This window comes from Pongo pygmaeus, chromosome 1, assembly GCF_028885625.2.
Source record: "Pongo pygmaeus isolate AG05252 chromosome 1, NHGRI_mPonPyg2-v2.0_pri, whole genome shotgun sequence".
Taxonomy (NCBI): domain Eukaryota; kingdom Metazoa; phylum Chordata; class Mammalia; order Primates; family Hominidae; genus Pongo; species Pongo pygmaeus.
The window spans coordinates 187,989,633-188,012,007 of record NC_072373.2 but is presented as its reverse complement, the minus strand read 5'-3'; the positions used below and the strand labels follow the sequence as shown (position 1 = coordinate 188,012,007).

Genomic DNA, 22,375 nt, shown 5'->3' with positions numbered 1-22,375 from the left:
AATTATAGCAGGTGAGACTACCATTAGATATTTCAGGGTCTCTGAGACGGACTTTAAAATCTGGAATAGTTTTTTCAGAACATAATCTAATCTACATCCTATAGGTCTTAAATAATAGATGGATGGCCAGGCATGGTGGCTCATGCCTGTAATTCTAGCACTTTGGGAGGCCGAGGTGGGTGCATCATCTGAGGTCAGGAGTTTGAGACTAGCCTGACCAACATGGCAAAACCCCATTTCTACTAAAAGTACAAAAATTAGCTGGGCATGATGGTGGGCACCTATAATCTCAGCTACTCAGGAGGCTGAGGCAGGAGAATTGCTTGAACCCAGCGGGCAGTGGTTGCAGTGAGCCGAGATTGCGCCACTGCACTCCAGCCTGGGTGAAAGAGCAAAACTTTATCTAAAAAAAAAAATTAATAATAATAATAGATGGCCAGTCTTTTCTGAATGACCTACATTAGTATCTTATTTAAAAGAAACATGTAGGTTGGGCACAGTGTCTCATGCCTGTAATCCCAGTCCTTTGGGAGGCTGAAGCAGGAGGATAGTTTGAGGCCAGGTGTTTGAGACCAGCCTGAGCAACAGAGCAAGACCCTGTTTCTACTATTTTATTTTATTTTTTATCTTAAAAAAATTTTTTTGAGACAGAGTCTCATTCTGTCACCCAGGCTAGAGTGCAGTGGTGTGATCCTAGCTCATTGTAGCCTTGAACTCCACACATGGCTTTTGTGTGTGTGTGTGTGTGTGTGCGCGTGTGGAGACGGGGTCTCACCATGTTGACCAGGCTGGTCTCAAACTCCTGGGCTCAAGCAATCCTCCCACTTTGGCCTCCCAGAGTGCTGGGATTACAGGTGTGAGCCATGGCACCAGGCATCTGACTCTACAAAAAATTTAAAAATTAGCCAGCTGTGGTGGTTCATGCCTGTAGTCCTAGCTACTCAGGAGGCTGAGGCACATGATCACTTGAGCCTAGGAGTGTGAAGTTACAGTGAGCCATGATTGTACCACTGCACTCCAGTCTGGATGACAGAGCTAGACCCTGTCTAAAACAAACAAACAAACAAACAAACAAACAGCTGGACACAGTGGCTCACGCCTGTAATCCCAAACCTTTGGGAGGCCAAGGTGGGCAGATTATTTGTGATCAGGAGCTTGAGAGCAGCCTGGCCAACATGGCGAAACCCTGTCTCTACTAAAAATATGAAAATTAGCTGGGTATGGTAGTGGATGCCTGTAATCCCAGCTACTCGGGAGGCTGAGGCTGAACCTGAGAGGCAGAGGTTGTAGTGAGCTGAGATAGTGCCACTGCACTCCAGCCTGGGCAACAAAGCAAGACTCCATGTCAAAAACAAAACAAAACAAACAAACAAAAAAACAGCATGATCTCACTACTTTCAGGGTCATGAAAAAGAAGAAAAAAAAAATACATGACATGGGCTGGGCACGGTGGCTCATGCCTGTAATCCCAGCAATTTGGGAGGCCAAGGTGGGCGGATGACAAGGTCAGGAGATTGAGACCATCCTGGCTAACACGGTGAAACCCCATCTCTACTAAAAATACAAAAAACTTAGCTGGGCGTGGTGGCAGGCACCTGTAGTCCCAGCTACTTGGGAGGCTGAGGCAGGAGAATGGCGTGAACCCGGGAGGCAGAGCTTGCAGTGAGCCGAGATCACACCACTGTATTCCAGCCTGGGTGACAGGGCAAGTTCTGTCTTAAAAAAAAAAAAAAAAAAAAAAAAAAAAAAAATATATATATATATATATATATATATATATATGACATGACATAAAATAACTTCTTGAAAATTGAAAAACTAGCTACAGTGCTACAGTGAATGACAATGTCAGCAAACAGAAACAGACTAGCGGACAGGAGAAAAAAAGTAAATAAGGGAAAATTTCTGCTAGATTTAGAAACAGGCTTATGCTCTTAAATTTATCATTCTTTCTCCTGCTGTGGTAATTAGGAGACTTTCTAATCCCTAGGAGAAGGCAATACAGGACCAGATCACTGCCCAAAATGATACCCTGCTTCTAGAAAAAAGGAAACTTCAGGAGCAAGTCATAGAGCAAGAACAGTTGATCCACAGCAACAAATGGACGATATCTTCCATCCAGAGCAGGTAGGTGCCATCCTGCCTGGGAGCCAATAAACTCCACAAGAGGATGTTTCTCCCTCAACAAAGAGATGGTTCTAGAGACTGTCCTTTGAGTTTGTAGCCTACCCTATAACTCTCGCTCTGCTGTCTGCTGTTTTCGGCAGATCATACAGTGGCAGAAATTGTTAAATTAAAGAGAAAAATATCATGGAGGAGGCTGGTTGGCTATTTAGATAGGCTGTTTCATAATGTCATTGCCTCACTGAGGACTTGGCTGTGTGCATTCTGGCCTGTCGTTTTGTGTGTGTTGATCCACATTTTTATTATTTGATACCTATGGAATCAAGGTAGAACAAGAGAGAATTAGGCTCACAGAAGTAACTTAAATTCATGAAATCCACAGGATATCAGTGTATTAATTTTTAATGAGAAATATTATAGGCAGAAAATAAGTCATATATCAGCCGGCCTGAGCATTCTCTTCTTCATAGGAGACTTTAATTATAATCAAAGAGAGTGGGTTAATGTTAACAAATAATATCACCAATAATAACTGGAATGATTAAGATTTGTCTGAGCAATTACTATATGCTAGGCACTGTTCTAAGCTCTTTCATTCATTTAATCCTGACACCAATCCCAGGAGAGAGGCACTATTAGCCTTATTTTACAGATAGGAAGCCAAGGTCTAGAGAGGTGAGGGAACTCAGTGACAGAGCAGCATGTGGACCTCAGCAGCCTGGCCCTAGACCATAGCACCATAGTCTGGGGAGAGGACTGCCAAGCAGACTGGAATGTTCTTGTCCACTGCTTTGGGCACACGTCTCTGGGCAGGCTTGGAGAATCTCTGATCTTTTACTGTCTGTGTCTCCCCTTTTAGATGTCCCATATAAATCATTGCTCTTCTCAAACTGTCATAGCTTCTGACAGTCAGGATCCAACACAATTAACTCATTACCTTTGCATTAACATGAATCATCTTTCTATCTTGCCCTACTGATGACACAATCACCTGGACTGGACTTGAATGTTTTCCTTAGAGTAAATTTCTTCCAAGGAGTATTTCCTCATTTTACAAATAAGGAAACTGAGGCTCAGATTTGTCACAACAGTGTATACTTCATCAGGTTGCTGTGCATATTAAATGAGCTAATACATGAAAAGTTTTAAGTGCTTACTGTGTGGGTAGGTTACATTGCATAAGTACATGGCAAGTACTTGAAACATGGTTGCTGCTGCTGCTACCACTATTTCTACTTCACAAGAAATCAGAATCAGATCAGTATGAGAACAGAACCAGATACAAGCTATGTAGCTACAATATTTGAAGGGATACAGAGTCTCTCGTTTCATTCCCACCCTAAATGGGATCATATCCTTCCTTAAATTTTTCAAGCGCTAGAATTAATACTCTTGTACATGTATTTAATAACCATGTACAGCCCAGAAGTTTATTAACTTTTACTTGGTGTATTAGGGTTCTCTTAGAGGAAAAGAACAGGAGACACAAATATGTATATGTAAAGGAGAGTGTGTGTGTATATATATATATATATAAAGAGGAGTTTATTAAGTATTAACTTACACAATCATAAGGTCCACAATAGGCTGTCTGCAAGGTGAGGAGCAAGGAGAGCCAGTCTGAGTCCCAAAACTGAAGAACTCAGAGTCCTGTGTTCGAGGGCAGGAAGCATCCAGCATGGGAGAAAGATGTAAACTGGGAGGCGAGGCCTGTCTCTCTTTTTCACGTTTTTCTGCCTGCTTTATATTCACTGGAAGCTGATTAGATTGTGCCCACCAGATTAAGAGTGGATCTGCCTTCCCCAGCCCACTGACTCAAATGTTAATCTCTTTTGGCAACACCCTCACAGACACACCCAGGATAATACTTTGCATCCCTCAATCCAATCAAGTTGACACTCAGTATTAAACAACACACTTGGTCTTGGAATATGGTGGGAATTATTCTGTCAAACTTGCTTCTATAATCTGGACAGTGGTCTAAGATCCAGGGCCAGTGGGAAGTGGGACGTAGTTTTGGGTTTTTAGTAATGAGACAGAAATTTCTAATCATGCCACTGATTTATACCATTCTTAGGGTACTTTACATGGATAAAGAAAATAAGCAATTACAGGAAAATAGTCTTCGTCTCACACAGCAGATTGGCTTCTTAGAGCGAATTATAAGGAGCATCCATATTCGCAGAGGAGAGGTAAGATGTGTGCTTCCTATTGGGCCTGCCTTTAATGTGAAGTTCGGGTTGCTACGGCTGCTGTGCCGTCTCTTGCCTTCATCTTTATATAGCTGTAGCTGGGCTCTTGGCCTCATGGTAGGCTGTGGCAAAGAGGCTCTTGGCTGCACACCAGGATAGCAGACCCTGAGACTGCTCTTGATTAGCCAGATTTTAGTAAACTATCTCCTCCTGTGTGATCTCCAAGCAATTTGTATATGCCTCATAGCTTCTTCCTTAATACACTGTATTGTCATTGCCCTTTTTCTTCTCTATCTCATTAACTCAGCAGTGAGCTCCTGGAGGGCAAGGAGTGTATCTCATATATTACTGTATCTATGGACAGGTACTCCATAAATATTTGAGAATGAATAAATATTCAGTGTTTTAACATATGTGCCTCATTCTCAACAGCATTGTTTGCCATGTATGATTCTAGCCCCATCTAAAACATGAGCAAATCTGAGACTCAGTGAAGTAAAGTGAAGTTTGCTATGGCAAAGAGTCAAGCCTAAAGAGAGCATCTGAGTGAAAGAAAAGCAATTTATGTTCCAAAAGTCCAAGCAGACAAGTGGCCAAATACAGACAGATGCAGAAAATAGTACAGGTTCAGATCAGGTCCATAGTCTGTGTGGTAAGCAAGTCAGCAAGAGGGACTTCACTGAACAGAATCATATTCTGAAACCAAGATGGAGGCTGATTACTTTCTTCTCTGGTTTATATCACCTACTAGGTGTTTCTTCCCAAGATACTGGACAGTAGATCCTGCTTGTTGATCACTGTTGCTGTAAGACTTGTTTGGTCTCAGAGAGGTGATTATTTCCAAGCTATATGAGTGGGTTTTTGTTTCTTTTTCTGATTTTGTCAAAAGTAGAACTGCCAAGTAGTGTGGCTTGATATCCAGTAATTTATGTCTTTCCTTGAGCTACAACTGTTTTCAATTGTCTAGTTATTCATTCTTTTACTTATTCATTCAACAAATACTTATCAATTCCAGGAAATGGCCTAGGTCCCAGGAATAAAAAGATAGTCCCTGTTTTCAGAGGCCTTTGGTCTAGTAGAGAAGGACAGACACATTTGTAAATAAGTATTATAGTATTACAAGTGCTGAGTTAGAAGACTTAATGGAGTATATCTGGGACCAATAGCTTTGCGATCCATATTGTTACCCTTGAATCAAGATAAGAATGGTCACATGGATCAGAACTATAGCACATCAAACTCAATATTCCATACGTGTCAAAGGTACTAACTTCTAACATCTTGATCCTATTGGAATAAGTAACTCCAAAATTGTTTTTAAACTTAGAATCTTAAGGAGTTTCCTGTTCCAAAATGGTGGCATAGAGGCAAGCTGGCTTCTCTCCCTCCAACAAAGAAACAGAAAGAAATATACAGCACTGAAGTCTTCACCAGCAACAATGCAGAACTCCAGCATGAGGATGAGTCAGTTCCTGAGGCCACAGAGAAGTGGAAACACTCCGAGCAGATGGTAGGAGAATCCAACTTCCACATCCACAATGCCCTTCCCCACATTCTTCCAGGCACCCACTGTTTGGAAAATCTCTCAACTTATGGTTTCTACACTGGAAAAAGTAAAACTGAGGTAGTCAAACAGATTCCCCACTTTCTTGGGTTTCCTAGCCAGAAAGCTGTCCTTGTCTTAACCCACAGGTAGTATCACAACTTCCTGCAGGCAAAAATATCCCTGAAGACAGGCATATCCCTGAAATATCCCTGAAACAGAAGAGGTGGGACTCTGCTCTGTAACTCAGCCAAAGAAGACATAAGAGAGGCTGTAGGAGCTATGTCCCCCAGGTCTCCTGGGCATGAGCCCCTAGACAGCCTTCCCTCACTGCCAGGATAATCCCTTTGGGACCTCCCCTATTTGGGACAGGCAGTGCTGTCACCATTTACTAGAGCCAAGGTGAACCTGGGCTTAAGGTGCCACCTAGAGCCAAAAAGGAGGCAGGGATCTAGCATTAAAGATTTGGCTGTGTGCGGTGGTTCATGCCTGTAATCCACTTTGGGAGGCTGTGGTGGACGGATCACCTGAGGTCAGGAGTTCGAGACCAGCCTGGCCAACATGGTGAAACCCCATCTCTACTAAAAATACAAAAAAATTAGCTGGGCGTGGTGGTATGTGCTTGTAATCCCAGTTACTCAGGAGGCTGAGGCAGGAGAATCACTTGAACCTGGGAGGCAGAGGTTGCAGTGAGCCAAGACTAAGCCACTGCACTCCAGCCTGGGTGACAGAGTGAGACTCCATCTCAAAAAATAAATAAATAAAATCAATGCAAAAAAATAAAAGTCCCCAAGTAGCTGAATGGATAAAGAAATAAAACCCAACTATATGCTGCCCTCAAGAAACCCATCTCATCTATAAAGATACACAGAGACTGAAAAGGAGTGGAAAAAGATATTCCATGCAACTGGAAACCAAAGAGGAGCAGGACTAGCTATAGTCATATCAGATAAATTAGACTACAAGTCAAAGACTAAAAACGACAAGGAGGGTAACCTATATAATGATAAAAGGGCCAATTCAGCAGGAGAATATAACAATTATAAATTATGCATCCAACACCAGAGCTCCCAAATATATAAGGCTGACATTAATAGACCTAAAGTGAGATAGACTGCAACATAATAATAGTGGGGACTTTAACACCCAACTCTCCTAACAGAAAATCATCCTAACAGAAAACAGATCATCCTAACAGAAAATCAACAAATAGTGGAGTTAAACTACACACTAGACCTAGTAGATCTAACTGACACTTATGGAACATACCCACTGTTGCAGAATACACATTCTTTTCATCAGCACATAGAACATTTTTCAGAATAGACCATATCTTAGACCACAAAACAAGTACAAATTCGAAAAATAGAAATTGTGTCAAGTATCTTCTTTGAACACAATGAAATGAAACTAGAAATCAATAACAGGAAAAACCTTGGAAACTATACAAGCACATGGAAATAAAACAACATATTCCCAAATGACCAATGGGTTAATTAAGAAATTAAGATGGAAATTTTAAAATATCTTGAAACAAATGGAAATGGGAATACAAAATCTACGGGATATGATAAAAGCAATATTAAGAGGGAATTTTTTTGTTGTTGTTTGTTTGTTTTTAGACGAAATTTCACTCTTGTTGCCCAGGTTAGAGTGCAATGGTGCAATCTTGGCTCACCACAACCTCTGCCTCCCGGGTTCAAGCGATTCTCCTGCCTCAGCCTCCTGAGTAGCTGGGATTACAGGCATGCACCACCATGCCTGGCTAATTTTGTATTTTTAGTAGAGACGGGGTTTCTCCATGTTGGTCAGGCTGGTCTGGAACTCCCAACCTCAGGTGATCCACCCACCTCAGCCTCCAAAAGCGCTGGGATTATAAGCATGAGCCACCATGCCTGGCCTTAAGAGGGAAGTTTATAACAATAAACACCTACATCAAAAAAGTGGAAAGACTTCAAATAACCTGAAGATGCACCTCAAGAAACTAGAAAAGCAAGAACAAACCAAACCCAAAATTGATACAAGGAAAGAAATAATAAAGATTAGAGCAGGCCGGGCGCAGTGGCTCACACCTATAATCCCAGCACTTTGGGAGGTCGAGGTGGGTGGATCACAAGGTCAGGAGATCGAGACCATCCTGGTTAACACAGTGAAACCCTGTCTCTACTAAAAATACAAAAAATTAGCTAGGCGTGGTGGCACGCATCTGTAACCCCAGCTACTCGGGAGGCTGAGGCAGCAGAATCACTTGAACTTGGGAGGCGGAGGTTGCAGTGAGCCAAGATCATGCCACTGCACTCCAGCCTGGGTGACAGAGCAAGACTCTGTCTCAAAACAAAACAAACAAACAAAAAGATTAGAGCAGAAATAAATGAAATTGAGATTAAAAGAACAATATAGAAGATCAATGAAACAAAAAGTTGGGGGTTTTTAAAAGATAAACAAAATCAACAAATCTTTAGCTGGACTAACTAAGAAAAAAAGAGAGAAGACCCAAATAAATAAATCAGAAATGAAAAAGGAGACATAACAACTGAGATCTCAGAAATACAAAGAATCATTAGAGACTATTATGAATAACCATATGCCAACAAATAGGAAAACCTAGAAGAAATGGATAAATTTCTAGAAACATACAACCTACCAAGATTGAACCATGAAGAAATAGAAAACTTCAACAAACCAATAATGAATCATGAGATCAAAGCCATAATAAAAAGTCTTCCATCAAAGAAAAGATCAGAACCTGCTGGATTCACTCCTGAAGTCTACCAAATATTTAAAGAAGGAATACCAATCTTACTCAAACTCTTCAAAAAAAATAAAGAGGAGGGAATACTAACAAACTCATTAAATGAGGCCAGCATTACCCAGATGCCAAAACCAGGCAAGACTATAAAAAGATCATTCACCATGATGAAGTGAGATTTGTCCCAGGAATACAAGGATGGCTCAACATATGCAAATCAATAAACATGATACACCACATTAATAGAATGAAGGACAAAAACCATATGATCATCTTATTACATACAGAAAAAGCATTTGACAAAATTCAAATCCTTTCATGATAAAAACTCCCAAAAGATTAGGTTTAGGAGGAATATACCTCAATACAATAAAGGCCATATATGACAAGCCCACAGCTAACATTATACTCAATGGTGAAAAGTTGGAAGCTTTTTCTCAAAGATCAAGAACAAGACAAGGATGCCCATGCTCACCATTTCTATTTCATATATACTGGAAATCTTTGCCAGAGCAATTAGGCAAGAGGAAGAAATAAAAGGCATCCAAATAGGAAAGGAAACAGTGAAATTGTGTCTACTTGTTGACAATATGATCTTATATATAGAAATCCCTAAAAACTGTTAGAACTAAGAAGCAAATATAGTAAAGTTGCAGGATACAAAATCAACACACCAAAATCAGTAGTGCTTCTATACACCAACAACACATTATCCAAAAAAGAAATCAAGAAAATAATACCATTTACAATAACTACAAAAGAAATAAACTACTTAGGAATAAATTTAACCAAAGAGGTGAAAGATCCGTATACTTAAAACTACAAAACTTTGATGAAATAAATTGAAGAAAATACAATAAATGAAAAGATATTAGTGTTCATGAATTGAAATAATTAATATTGCTAAAATGCCCATACCACCCAAAGCAATCTATAGGTTCAGTGCAATACCTATCAAAATTCCAACGTCATTTTTCATAGAAATAGAAAAAACAGTCCTAAAATTCATGTGGAACTACAAAACCCCCAAATAGCCAAGGCAATAGTCAGCAGAAAGAACAAAGCTGGAGGCCTCATACTACCTGATTTCAAACTATATTACAGGTTGGGCACGGTGGCTCAGGCTTGTAATCCCAGCACTTTGGGAGGCTGAGGGGGGCAGATTGCTTGGGCCCAGGAGTTTGAGACCAGCTTGTGCCCAGGAGTTCAAGACCAAAATGGCAAAACTCCATCTCCACAAAAAAGTAAAAAATTAGCCGGGCATAGTAATCTCAGCTACTTGGGAGGCTGAGGCAGAGGATTGCTTGAACCCAGGTGGTAAAGGTTGCAGTGAGCCATGATTGTGCCACTGCACTCCAGCCTGGGTAACAGAACAAGACCCTGTCTAAAATATATATATATGTGTGTGTGTGTGTGTGTGTGTATAACAGAACTACAGTAATTAAAACAACATGGGACTGGCATTAAAACAGACACATTGACCAAATGAAACAGCATAGAGAGCCTAAAAACAAACCCACACATTTACAGTCATTGATTTTTCTTTTTCTGTTGCCCAGGCTGGAGTGCAGTGGTGCAATCATAGCTCACTGCAGCCTCAACTTCCTGGGCTCAAGCAATCCTCCCACCTAAGCCTTCCAAGTAGCTGGAACCATAGGTGCATGCCATCACACTCAGCTAATTCTTTAAATTTTTTGTAGCAATGGGGTCTTGTCATGTTGTCCAGGCTGGTCTCAAACTCCTGAACTTAAGCAATGCTTCTGCTTGGCCTCCCAAAATGCTGGGATTATAGGTGTCAGACACCACACCTGGCCTACAGTCAGTTAATTTTTTGACAAAGGATGAAAATGACATTGAGTAAAGGACAGTCCCTTCAACAAAACAGTATTGAGAAAACTGGATATCTACGTGCAGAAGAATGAAAGTGAACCGTTACCTAACGCCACATTAAAAAAATCAACTCCAAATGGATTAAAGACTTAAAGACAAGACCTGAAATTGTAAAACTACTAGAAGAACACTACATAGGGAAAAAACTACATGATGTTGATCTGGACAACGATTTTTTCAATTTGACACAAAAAGCTCAGGGAACAAAAACAAACATATACAAATGGGATGGGATTACATCAAACTAAAAAGCTTCTGCACAGCAAAAGAAACAATTAACAGAGTGAAGAGGCAACCTATGGATTGGGAGAAAATATCTGTAAGCTACACATCTGATAAGGGATTAATATCCAAAATATATAAGGATCTCAACTCAATAGCAAGAACACAACCCAATTAAAAAGTGGGCAAAGGGCCTGAATAGACATTTCTCAAAAAAAGACATACAAATGAACAACAGATATATGAAAAAAAAAAGCTCAACATCATGAATTGTTATGGAAATACACATTAAAACCACAATGGGATATCACCTCACACCTGTCAGAATGACTGTTATCAAAAAGATGAAAGATAAGGACCAGACATGGTAGCCCAAACCTGTAATCCCAGCAGTTTGGGAGGCTGAGGTGGGAAGACTGCTTGAGGTCAGGAGTTCCAGACCAGCCTGGGCAACACAGCAAGACCCTGTATCTACAAAAAAATTTTTTTTTGTTTTAATTAGCTGGGTGTGGTGGTGTGCACCTGTGGTTGTAGCTTCTCAGGAGGCTGAGGTGGGAGGATTCCTTAAGCCCAGGAGGTCAAGGCTGCAGTGAACTATGTTCATGCTACTGCACTCCAGCCTGGGTGACAGACAGACAACACCCTATCTCAACAAACCAAAAATATGAAAGATAATGTGTTGGCAAGGATGTGGAGAAAAGGGAAACCTTGTACACTGTTGTTTGGAATATAAATTAGTACAGCAATTATGGAAAACTGTGTGGAGTTCCCCAACAAAGTGAAAATAGAACTACCATATGATCCAGCAATCTTACTTCTGGGTATACATCCAAAGGATTTGAAGTCAGTATGTGATATACACTGTGGTGTGTGAAAATGTGGTATATATATACGATACAATACTATTTAACCTTAAAAAGGAGGGAAATTCTGTCATTTGCAACAACATTGGTGAACCTGGAGGACATTATGCTAAGTGAAAAAAGCCTGGCACAGAAAAACAAATACCACATCTTCTCACTTAAATGTGGAATCTAAAACAATTGAACACATGTAAGCATTGAGCAAAATGCTGGTTACCAGAGGCTCAGGGGTGGGGAGGCAATGGGGAGATGTTGGCCAAAGGTGCAATGTTTCAGTTAGACAGGAGTATTTGAAGTGATGGATATGTTAATTACCTCAATTCAATCATTCCATATTATATATCATAGCATCACTTTGTACCCCACAAGTACAGGCACTTATAATTTGTCAATATTCAACAGTATAAATAAAAATTTTAAAAAACTTTCTGACCATCATAATATCCAAGAGAAATAAAAATATATGTCCTACCAGAAACTTGCACATAAATATTCATAGCAGCATTATTCATAATAACTAAAAAGTGAAAACAACCCACTCTCCATCCCCTGATGAATGGATGAACAAAATATGTTTTATCCAAACACTGGAATATTATTCATCCATAAAAGACATAAAGTATTGATACTTACTATAACATAATGAAGCTTGAAAACATGATAATATTTTAAAGAAGGCAGACATAAAAGGCCACATATTGTATGATTCCATTTGTATGAAACATCCAGAATAAGGAAATCCATAAAGACAGAAAGTATATTAGTGATTGCCAAGGATTCAGGGGAGGAATAAATGGGGAGGAAACTGCTCCTGGGTATGGGCTTTTTTGGGGGGTGATGAAAATGTTCTGGAATTAGTGGTGATGGTTGCATAAGTGTGTGAGTACATTAGGAAGCACTGAATTGAACCTGTTAAAAGGGAAAACTTTATAGTATGTGAATTACTTCTCAACAAAGCAGTTATTTTAAAAATAAAATTTTCTGCAATATCTCCAAAATATATATAACAAAAGAAGCAAGGTGAAGATAGTATGTATAGTACCATGTGTGTAAAACTAGATAGACAGACAGATATAGATAGATCGTCTATAGATAGATATAGATTATATACATATAGAGAGAGAGGGCAACCAGCTTTTCATTCTATACCCTTTTATGTTTTTCATTGTTTGTACTATGTGCAGGTATTGTATCTATTATATATATTTTTTTTCTAGGATCATATAGCTAATGGCTTATCATTATAACTTTTCACATTCATCCTTTCTTTCCTTTTAGGAAACAACAATTAGTGACATCCTTGAATCGGAAGTAGTGAATGAAATACTGCCTTTATCAAACTCCAGGTTAGTAAAGTCAAGACAAGTAAAGTCAAGTCTATCTGAGATGGACTCTCAGCCATGCCTGAGAGTCGTGGCTGCCTAACTAGTCCTGGATTGCTGGCTTGAGAAGGCATAGCATTCTGGGGTCATTTTCTCTACATGAATTATTTGAATCTTCTTCCAATTCCTCCCCTTGCCACTCCTTCAACCCTAAACCCCACAGAATCCTGACTTAAGGTAGGAAATAAAATATGAACATAGGTTTAAGGTAAATTTTATTTGGCTTTCTTTGTGTAACAGTTGCAAAAAATTGAAATTCTATCAATGCCTGTATCCCTGTAACCCCAAACTGCTACCAACAAACTCTGTCTACATGATGTCCTCACATATGGCCTTTCTTAGTTTTTCAGGGAAAGGTTTGGTAGAGTCATTTGTAAGTCTTCAAGAGACTGAAGAGATCAAGTCAAAAGAAGCAATGGCAAGTTCAAAGTCCCCTGAAAAGTCCCCTGAGAATCTTGTGTGTTCACAGAATTCTGAGGCTGGATACATAAATGTGGCTTCTCTGAAGGAGACACATGGTATACAAGAACAAGACCAAAAGTCAGAACTATAAAATCACTGGTGCCTAAAGCTATACCGAACAAAACTGCTAACTTAAAGCCTGGACAAAAAGGTGGACCATGACATTGAGAAGAGTTACCACAGATCCTAAATGGATATCAGCCAAGAGTCTTCAAAATTGCTGATAAATTCATTAAAGCAGTTGTAAAAATGGATTTCTCAAGTTTGATATCCTCAGATGCCTTGTATTGACCAAAATATTGACTTTAGTTCAATGATTTATTTAGGTTTCTCTTCAGCAGAGCACATGTATGGTTAATTCAACATTCTTTCCCATTATCATGGGTATCTTTTCTGATTTATTTTTTAAGAGTAAAAACAATACAGTCACATTAAAGCAAATTTTGTTTTTAAAAAAACCCTCCTATGCTGGGCGTGGTGGCTCACGCCTGTAATCCCAGCAGATTACAGGAGGCCAAGGTGGGCAGATCACAAGGTCGGGAGATCAAGACCATCCTGGCTAACACGGTGAAACCCTGTCTCTACTAAAAATACAAAAAAATTAGCCGGGCGTGGTGGCAGGTGCCTGTAGTCCCAGCTACTCGGAAGGCTGAGGCAGGAGAATGGCGTGAACCTGCGATAGCGCCACTGCACTCCAGCCTGGGTGACAGAGTGAGACTCCGTCTCAAAAAAAGCAAAAAACAAAAACAAAAACCCTCCTATAATACCATAAGCTTTATTTATTTATTTTTTTTGAGACGGAGTCTCTTACTCTGTCACCCTGGCTGAAGTGCAGTGGCATGATCTCCGCTCACTGCAACCACTGTCTCCCAAGTTCAACCAATTCTCCTGCCTCAGCCTCCCGAGTAGCTGGGATTATAGGCGCCTGCCACCACACCCAGCTAATTTTTGTATTTTTAGTAGAGAAAAGGTTTCACCATGTTGGCCATGCTGGTCTCGAACTCCTGACCTCAGGTGATCCACCCACCTCGGCCTCCCAAAGTGCTGGGATTCCACCAATACCACAGTCTTAACACAACTATTTTTATTTTACAATTATTCCCTTTTGGTCCTAATTCAAGTACATATATTCTAAATGGTTATTATTATAATATTGTATATTCATTTTCACAGTTTGATTTTTAATTTACTGTATATACCATGGAAACATTTTCAATCGCCATATGATATTCAATCATGTTGATGTTCTATAATTATTTTTATGGGAAAAGTTTAAAATGTTTAATGAAGAAGATTTAGAGCAATACATTATTTAAAAGTGGATAGGAGGTTGGGAACGGTGGCTCACACCTGTGATCCCAGCACTTTGGGAGGCCGAGGTGGGCAGATCACCTGAGGTCAGGAGTTCGAGACCAGCTTGGCCAACTTGGGGAAACCCCATCTCTAACAAAAATACAAAAACAATTAGCCAGGTGTGGTGGTGCACGCGCCTGTCGTCTCAGCTACTGGGGAGGCTGAGGCAGAAGAATCGCTTGAACCCGAGAGGCAGAGGTTGCAGTGAGCCGAGACTGCACCACTGCACTCCAGCCTGGGTGACAGAGCAAGACTCCATATCAATAAAATAAAATAAAATAAAATAAAAGTGGATAGGAAAATACCAAGAGCTTTTCCTGGGGGAGGGGGTATGAGAAGAGAGTTCACATAAACCCCATTACATAGAAACTACCCCTAAATATTTCCAAACAAGAGTACAAAGTAGGTGAACAGTCTCCAGCTCATCTTTAGTGTAGTGGGACTGCTTCTTCAGAAAAGATCAGCAACATTCACATCCATTTCATCTATCAGGGTGGAACAGTACTGCTCAGTATCTCTGAGGATGTGGATGTTCTATAAATTAAACATTCTCTTGTTTGGCATTTAAGTTGTTTTTACTTTTTTTTTTTTTTTTTTTGAGACAGGGTCTCACTCTCTAACCCAGGCTGGAGTGCAGTGGTGTGATTACTGCTCATGCAGCCTCAACCTCCCATGCTTAAGTGATCCTCTCTCCTCAGCCTCTCCCAAGTACGGGCATGTGCTACCATGCCTGGCTCATTTTTGTACTTTTTGTAAAAATGAGGTCTCACTCTCACTCTGTTGCTCAAGCTGGTCTCAAATTTCTGGGCTCAAGTGATCCTCCCACCTAAGCCTCCTAGGTGATAGGATTATAGGATGAGCCTCTATGCCAGGCCTGGTTTTACTTTTTTACTATTTAAGATTATGCTGTGTTGAAGATCTTTGTGCATGTAGTTCTTTTCTTCTTTTGAATTATTCCAGAAAACAAATTCGCAAGATTGGACTGACTCAAAGGATATAAATGTTAGTATTGCTCTAGGACATCACTTCCTTTGCTTTAAAAAGGGTTCTGCCTGGCCAGTTGCAGTGGCTCACACCTGTAATCCCAGCATTTTGGGAGGCCGAGGCAGGTGGATCACTTAAGGCCAGGAGTTCAAGACCAGCCAGGCCAACATGGCAAAGCCCTGTCTCTACTAAAAATACAAAAATTAGCCGGGTATGGTGGTGCACACCTGTAGTCCCTGCTATGCAGGAGGCTGAGGCACGAGAATCACCTGAACCCAAGAGGTGGAAGTTGCAGTGAGCTGAGACCACTCCACTGTACTCCAGCCTGGGCAAAAAGTGAGACTCTGTCTCAAAAAATAATAATAATAATAAATAAATAAATAATAAAATAAATAAAAAGTGTGTCAACATACTGTTTTCATAGTCAAGTTACTCAATCTCCTTGAGCCTCGATTTCTTGATTCATAAAATGGGAACAATAATAGTTCTCTATCCCATAGGGTTGTGAGGACCAAATGAAATGAAGCATGTAAAGTATTCAGCACTTAGTAACTGCTTAATAAATGCTATCATCATTTATTTTCACTAGTGGTTTATCAATGTACTATTTTTTTCACAACCTCATCAACATTGGATATTATCAATTTTAAAGATTTATTCTAAAACAGTTGGTATAAAATTATACTGAAGCATGACTGCTGCTGTTCCTTTTCCCCCTCCTCCCCTTTCTTCTTTTTCAGTTGGAGGAGACCAAGAGGAGAGGATCAGTAACCAGAAATAAAAATGACCCTTTAAATTGAGACACACTGTATTTTTATATGTAATCCTTGCTTTCTCAGACGACAGAGCTAGAAAAGATGATCAAAGGACCTAGGAAATAATAACTATTATATTAAATGCATGCTGTTATATTGAATGAGCCTTGCCCAAGGTCCCCTTCTTTCACTAAATTCATTGCATCTATTATTTATTGAATACCTACTATGTGCTATTCAGTAGGAGACATTGCAGCTACAGCTGCGAATAGGACCAGGAGAGTCTCTACTTTCAGGGAGTTTATATGCTATCAGGGAGGAAGATTGTGTGTGTGTGGCAGGAAATGAGGTGTAGACACATACCATACGAAGATAATGTGGAAAGGGGGGGTGGTATGAAGAAAACAAACCAGTGATCTGAGTGACCAAGGGCTACTTTAGATTAGGTCTAATGTTGCCTCTGAGGAGGTAACATCTGGGGTGACCCCTGAACTACAAGGAGCATTACTTTCCACACGCATACCCCAACCAACCCCCGCCATCCCCCGCCAACCCACATTAAGATCTGGAAGGAATATTTCAGACAGAAGTAACAGCTATTACAAGGCCCTAAAGAGAGGAGGTATCTCAGTGACCTGGAGGAACAGACAGGTCAGAGCACAGTAACTAAGGGCAAGTGGTACAAGATGAGGTCAGGTAGGTGATAGCCAGATAAATGCACTGTAGGGCTTCGTATGTACGGAATTGGATTTTATTCTAAATATAGGAAGCCAGGAGTTATTTTAAAAATAAATAGGGGGGGAGGAGCCAAGATGGCCGAATAGGAACAGCTCCGGTCTACAGCTCCCAGCGCGAGCGACGCAGAAGACGCGTGATTTCTGCATTTCCATCTGAGGTACCGTGTTCATCTCACTGGGGAGTGCCAGACAGTGGGCGCAGGTCAGTGGGTGAGCGCACCGTGCGCCAGCCGAAGCAGGGGCGAGGCATTGCCTCACTCGGGAAGCGCAAGGGGTCAGGGAGTTCCCCTTCCAGAGGTGACAGACCGCACCTGGAAAATCGGGCCACTCCCACCCGAATACTGTGCTTTTCCGACGGGCTTAGGAAACGGTGCCCCAGGAGAGTATAGCCCGCACCTGGCTCAGAGGGTCCTACGCCCACGGAGTCTCGCTGATTGCTAGCACGGCAGTCTGAGATCAAACAGCAAGTCGGCAACGAGGCTGGGGGAGGGGCGCCCGCCATTGCCCAGGCTCGCTTAGGTAAACAAAGCAGCCTGGAAGCTTGAACTGGGTGGAGCCCACCACAGCTCAAGGAGGCCTGCCTGCCTCTGTAGGCTCCACCTCTGGGGGCAGGGCACAGACAAACAAAAAGACAGCAGTAACCTCTGCAGACTTAAATGTCCCTGTCTGACAGCTGTGAGGAGAGCAGTGGTTCTCCCAGCACGCAGCTGGAGATCTGAGAACGGGCTGACTGCCTCCTCAAGTGGGTCCCTGACCCCTGACCCCCGAGCAGCCTAACTGGGAGGCACCCCCCAGCAGGGGCAGACTGACACCTCACACGGCCGGCCAGGTACTCCAACAGACCTGCAGCTGAGGGTTCTGTCTGTTAGAAGGAAAACTAACAGAAAGGACATCCACACCAAAAACCCATCTGTACATCACCATCATCAAAGACCAAAAGTAGATAAAACCACAAAGATGGGGAAAAAACAGAGCAGAAAAACTGGAAACTCTAAAAACCAGAGTACCTCTCCTCCTCCAAAGGAACGCAGTTCCTCACCAGCAACTGAACAAAGCTGGACGGAGAATGACTTTGACGAGCTGAGAGAAGAAGGCTTCAGACGATCAAATTACTCCGAGCTACGGGAGGATATTCAATCCAAAGGCAAAGAAGTTGAAAACTTTGAAAAAAATTTAGAAGAATGTATAACTAGAATAAGCAATACAGAGAAGTGCTTAAAGGAGCTGATGGAGCTGAAAACCAAGGCTCGAGAACTACGTGAAGAATGCAGAAGCCTCAGGAGCCGATGCGATCAAATGGAAGAAAGGGTATCAGCCCTGGAAGATGAAATGAATGAAATGAAGCGAGAAGGGAAGTTTAGAGAAAAAAGAATAAAAAGAAACGAGCAAAGCCTCCAAGAAATGTGGGACTATGTGAAAAGACCAAATCTACGTCTGATTGGTGTACCTGAAAGTGACGGGGAGAATGGAAACAAGTTGGAAAACACTCTGCAGGATATTATCCAGGAGAACTTCCCCAATCTAGCAAGGCAGGCCAACATTCAGATTCAGGAAATACAGAGAACGCCACAAAGATACTCTTCGAGAAGAGCAACTCCAAGACACATAATTGTCAGATTCACCAAAGTTGAAATGAAGGAAAAAATGTTAAGGGCAGCCAGAGAGAAAGGTCGGGTTACCATCAAAGGGAAGCCCATCAGACTAACAGCGGATCTCTCGGCAGAAACCCTACAAGCCAGAAGAGAGTGGGGGCCAATATTCAACATTCTTAAAGAAAAGAATTTTCAACCCAGAATTTCATATCCTGCCAAACTAAGCTTCATAAGTGAAGGAGAAATAAAATACTTTACAGACAAGCAAATGCTGAGAGATTTTGTCACCACCAGGCCTGCCCTAAAAGAGCTCTTGAAGGAAGCGCTAAACATGGAAAGGCACAACCGGTACCAGCCACTGCAAAATCATACCGAAATGTAAAGACCATTGAGACTAGGAAGAGACTGCATCAACTAACGAGCAAAACATCGAGCTAACATCATAATGACAGGATCAAATTCACACATAACAATATTAACTTTAAATGTAAATGGACTAAATGGTCCAATTAAAAGACACAGACTGGCAAATTGGATAAAGACTCAAGACCCATCAGTGTGCTGTATTCAGGAAACCCATCTCACGTGCAGAGACACACATAGGTTCAAAATAAAAGGATGGAGGAAGATCTACCAAGCAAATGGAAAACAAAAAAAGGCAGGGGTTGCAATCCTAGTCTCTGATAAAACAGACTTTAAACCAACAAAGATCAAAAGAGACAAAGAAGGCCATTACATAATGGTAAAGGGATTAATTCAACAAGAAGAGCTAACTATCCTAAATATATATGCACCCAATACAGGAGCACCCAGATTCATAAAGCAAGTCCTGAGTGACCTACAAAGAGACTTAGACTCCCACACATTAATAATGGGAGACTTTAACACCCCACTGTCAACATTAGACAGATCAACGAGACAGAAAGTCAACAAGGATACCCAGGAATTGAACTCAGCTCTGCACCAAGCAGACCTAATAGACATCTACAGAACTCTCCACCCCAAATCAACAGAATATACATTTTTTTCAGCACCACACCACACCTATTCCAAAATTGACCATATCCTTGGAAGTAAAGCTCTCCTCAATAAATGTAAAAGAACAGAAATTGTAACAAACTGTCTCTCAGATCACAGTGCAATCAAGCTAGAACTCAGGATTAAGAATCTCACTCAAAACCACTCAACTACGTGGAAACTGAACAACCTGCTCCTAAATGACTACTGGGTACATAACGAAATGAAGGCAGAAATAAAGATGTTCTTTGAAACCAATGAGAACCAAGACACAACATACCAGAATCTCTGGGATGCATTCAAAGCAGTGTGTAGAGGGAAATTTATAGCACTAAATGCCCACAAGAGAAAGCAGGAAAGATCCAAAATTGACACCCTAACATCACAATTAAAAGAAATAGAAAAGCAAGAGCAAACACATTCAAAAGCTAGCAGAAGGCAAGAAATAACTAAAATCAGAGCAGAACTGAAGGAAATAGAGACACAAAAAACCCTTCAAAAAATCAATGAATCCAGGAGCTGGTTTTTTGAAAGGATCAACAAAATTGATAGACCGCTAGCAAGATTAATAAAGAAAAAAAGAGAGAAGAATCAAATAGATGCAATAAAAAATGATAAAGGGGATATCACCACCGATCCCACAGAAATACAAACTACCATCAGAGAATATTACAAACACCTCTATGCAAATAAACTAGAAAATCTAGAAGAAATGGATAAATTCCTCAACACATACACCCTCCCAAGACTAAACCAAGAAGAAGTTCAATCTCTGAATAGACCAATAACAGGAGCTGAAATTATGGCAATAATCAATAGCTTACCAACCAAAAAAAGTCCAGGACCAGATGGGTTCACAGCCGAATTCTACCAGAGGTACAAGGAGGAGCTGGTACCATTCCTTCTGAAACTATTCCAATCAATAGAAAAAGAGGGAATCCTCCCTAACTCATTTTATGAGGCCAGCATCATCCTGATACCAAAGCCTGGCAGAGACACAACAAAAAAAGAGAATTTTAGACCAATATCCTTGATGAACATTGATGCAAAAATCCTCAATAAAATACTGGCAAACAGAATCCAGCAGCACATCAAAAAGCTTATCCACCATGATCAAGTGGGCTTCATCCCTGGGATGCAAGGCTGGTTCAATATACGCAAATCAATAAATGTAATCCAGCATATAAACAGAACCAAAGACAAAAACCACATGATTATCTCAATAGATGCAGAAAAGGCCTTTGACAAAATTCAACAACCCTTCATGCTAAAAACTCTCAATAAATTAGGAATTGATGGGACATATCTCAAAATAATAAGAGCTATTTATGACAAACCCACAGCCAATATCATACTGAATGGGCAAAAACTGAAAGCATTCCCTTTGAAAACTGGCACAAGACAGGGATGCCCTCTCTCGCCACTTCTATTCAACATAGTGTTGGAAGTTCTGGCCAGGGCAATTAGGCAGGAGAAGGAAATCAAGGGTATTCAATTAGGAAAAGAGGAAGTCAAATTGTCCCTGTTTGCAGATGACATGATAGTATATCTAGAAAACCCCATTGTCTCAGCCCAAAATCTCCTTAAGCTGATAAGCAACTTCAGCAAAGTCTCAGGATACAAAATCAATGTGCAAAAATCACAAGCATTCTTATACATCAATAACAGACAAACAGAGAGCCAAATCATGAGTGAACTCCCATTCACAATTGCTTCAAAGAGAATAAAATACCTAGGAATCCAACTTACAAGGGATGTGAAAGACCTCTTCAAGGAGAACTACAAACCACTGCTCAAGGAAATAAAAGAGGATACAAACAAATGGAAGAACATTCCATGCTCATGGGTAGGAAGAATCAATATCATGAAAATGGCCATCCTTCCCAAGGTAATTTACAGATTCAATGCCATCCCCATCAAGCTACCAATGACTTTCTTCACAGAATTGGAAAAAACTACTTTAAAGTTCATATGGAACCAAAAAAGAGCCCGCATCGCCAAGTCAATCCTAAGCCAAAAGAACAAAGCTGGAGGCATCACGCTACCTGACTTCAAACTATACTACAAGGCTACAGTAACCAAAACAGCATGGTACTGGTACCAAAACAGAGATATAGATCAATGGAACAGAACAGAGCCGTCAGAAATAATGCCACATATCTACAACCATCTGATCTTTGACAAACCTGAGAAAAACAAGAAATGGGGAAAGGATTCCCTATTTAATAAATGGTGCTGGGAAAACTGGCTAGCCATATGTAGAAAGCTGAAACTGGATCCCTTCCTTACACCTTATACAAAAATCAATTCAAGATGGATTAAAGACTTAAATGTTAGACCTAAAACCATAAAAACCCTAGAAGAAAACCTAGGCAATACCATTCAGGACATAGGCATGGGCAAGGACTTCATGTCTAAAACACCAAAAGCAATGGCAACAAAAGCCAAAATTGACAAATGGGATCTAATTAAACTAAAGAGCTTCTGCACAGCAAAGGAAACTACCATCA

The 22,375-nt window shown here is 40.7% G+C and overlaps 1 protein-coding gene across 5 annotated transcripts in view; it reads left to right on the top strand.

The window, feature by feature from the left end:
* CCDC30 (coiled-coil domain containing 30) overlaps positions 1 to 16,970 on the top strand; it is a 190,591-nt gene extending 173,621 nt beyond the window's left edge. For 3 of the 5 annotated variants that reach the window (XM_054492312.2, XM_054492302.2, XM_054492297.2), the window contains 5 exons: positions 1,991 to 2,127; positions 4,202 to 4,316; positions 5,644 to 5,826; positions 12,862 to 12,929; positions 13,308 to 16,970. In XM_054492312.2, coding sequence (XP_054348287.1) covers positions 1,991 to 2,127; positions 4,202 to 4,316; positions 5,644 to 5,826; positions 12,862 to 12,929; positions 13,308 to 13,518 — 714 coding nt within the window. In that variant the 3' untranslated portion in view covers positions 13,519 to 16,970. The remainder of the gene's footprint in view (positions 1 to 1,990; positions 2,128 to 4,201; positions 4,317 to 5,643; positions 5,827 to 12,861; positions 12,930 to 13,307) is intronic. The other 2 variants (XM_054492307.2, XM_054492286.2) reach the window with 1 other exon arrangement.
* Positions 16,971 to 22,375: the final 5,405 nt, after the last annotated feature.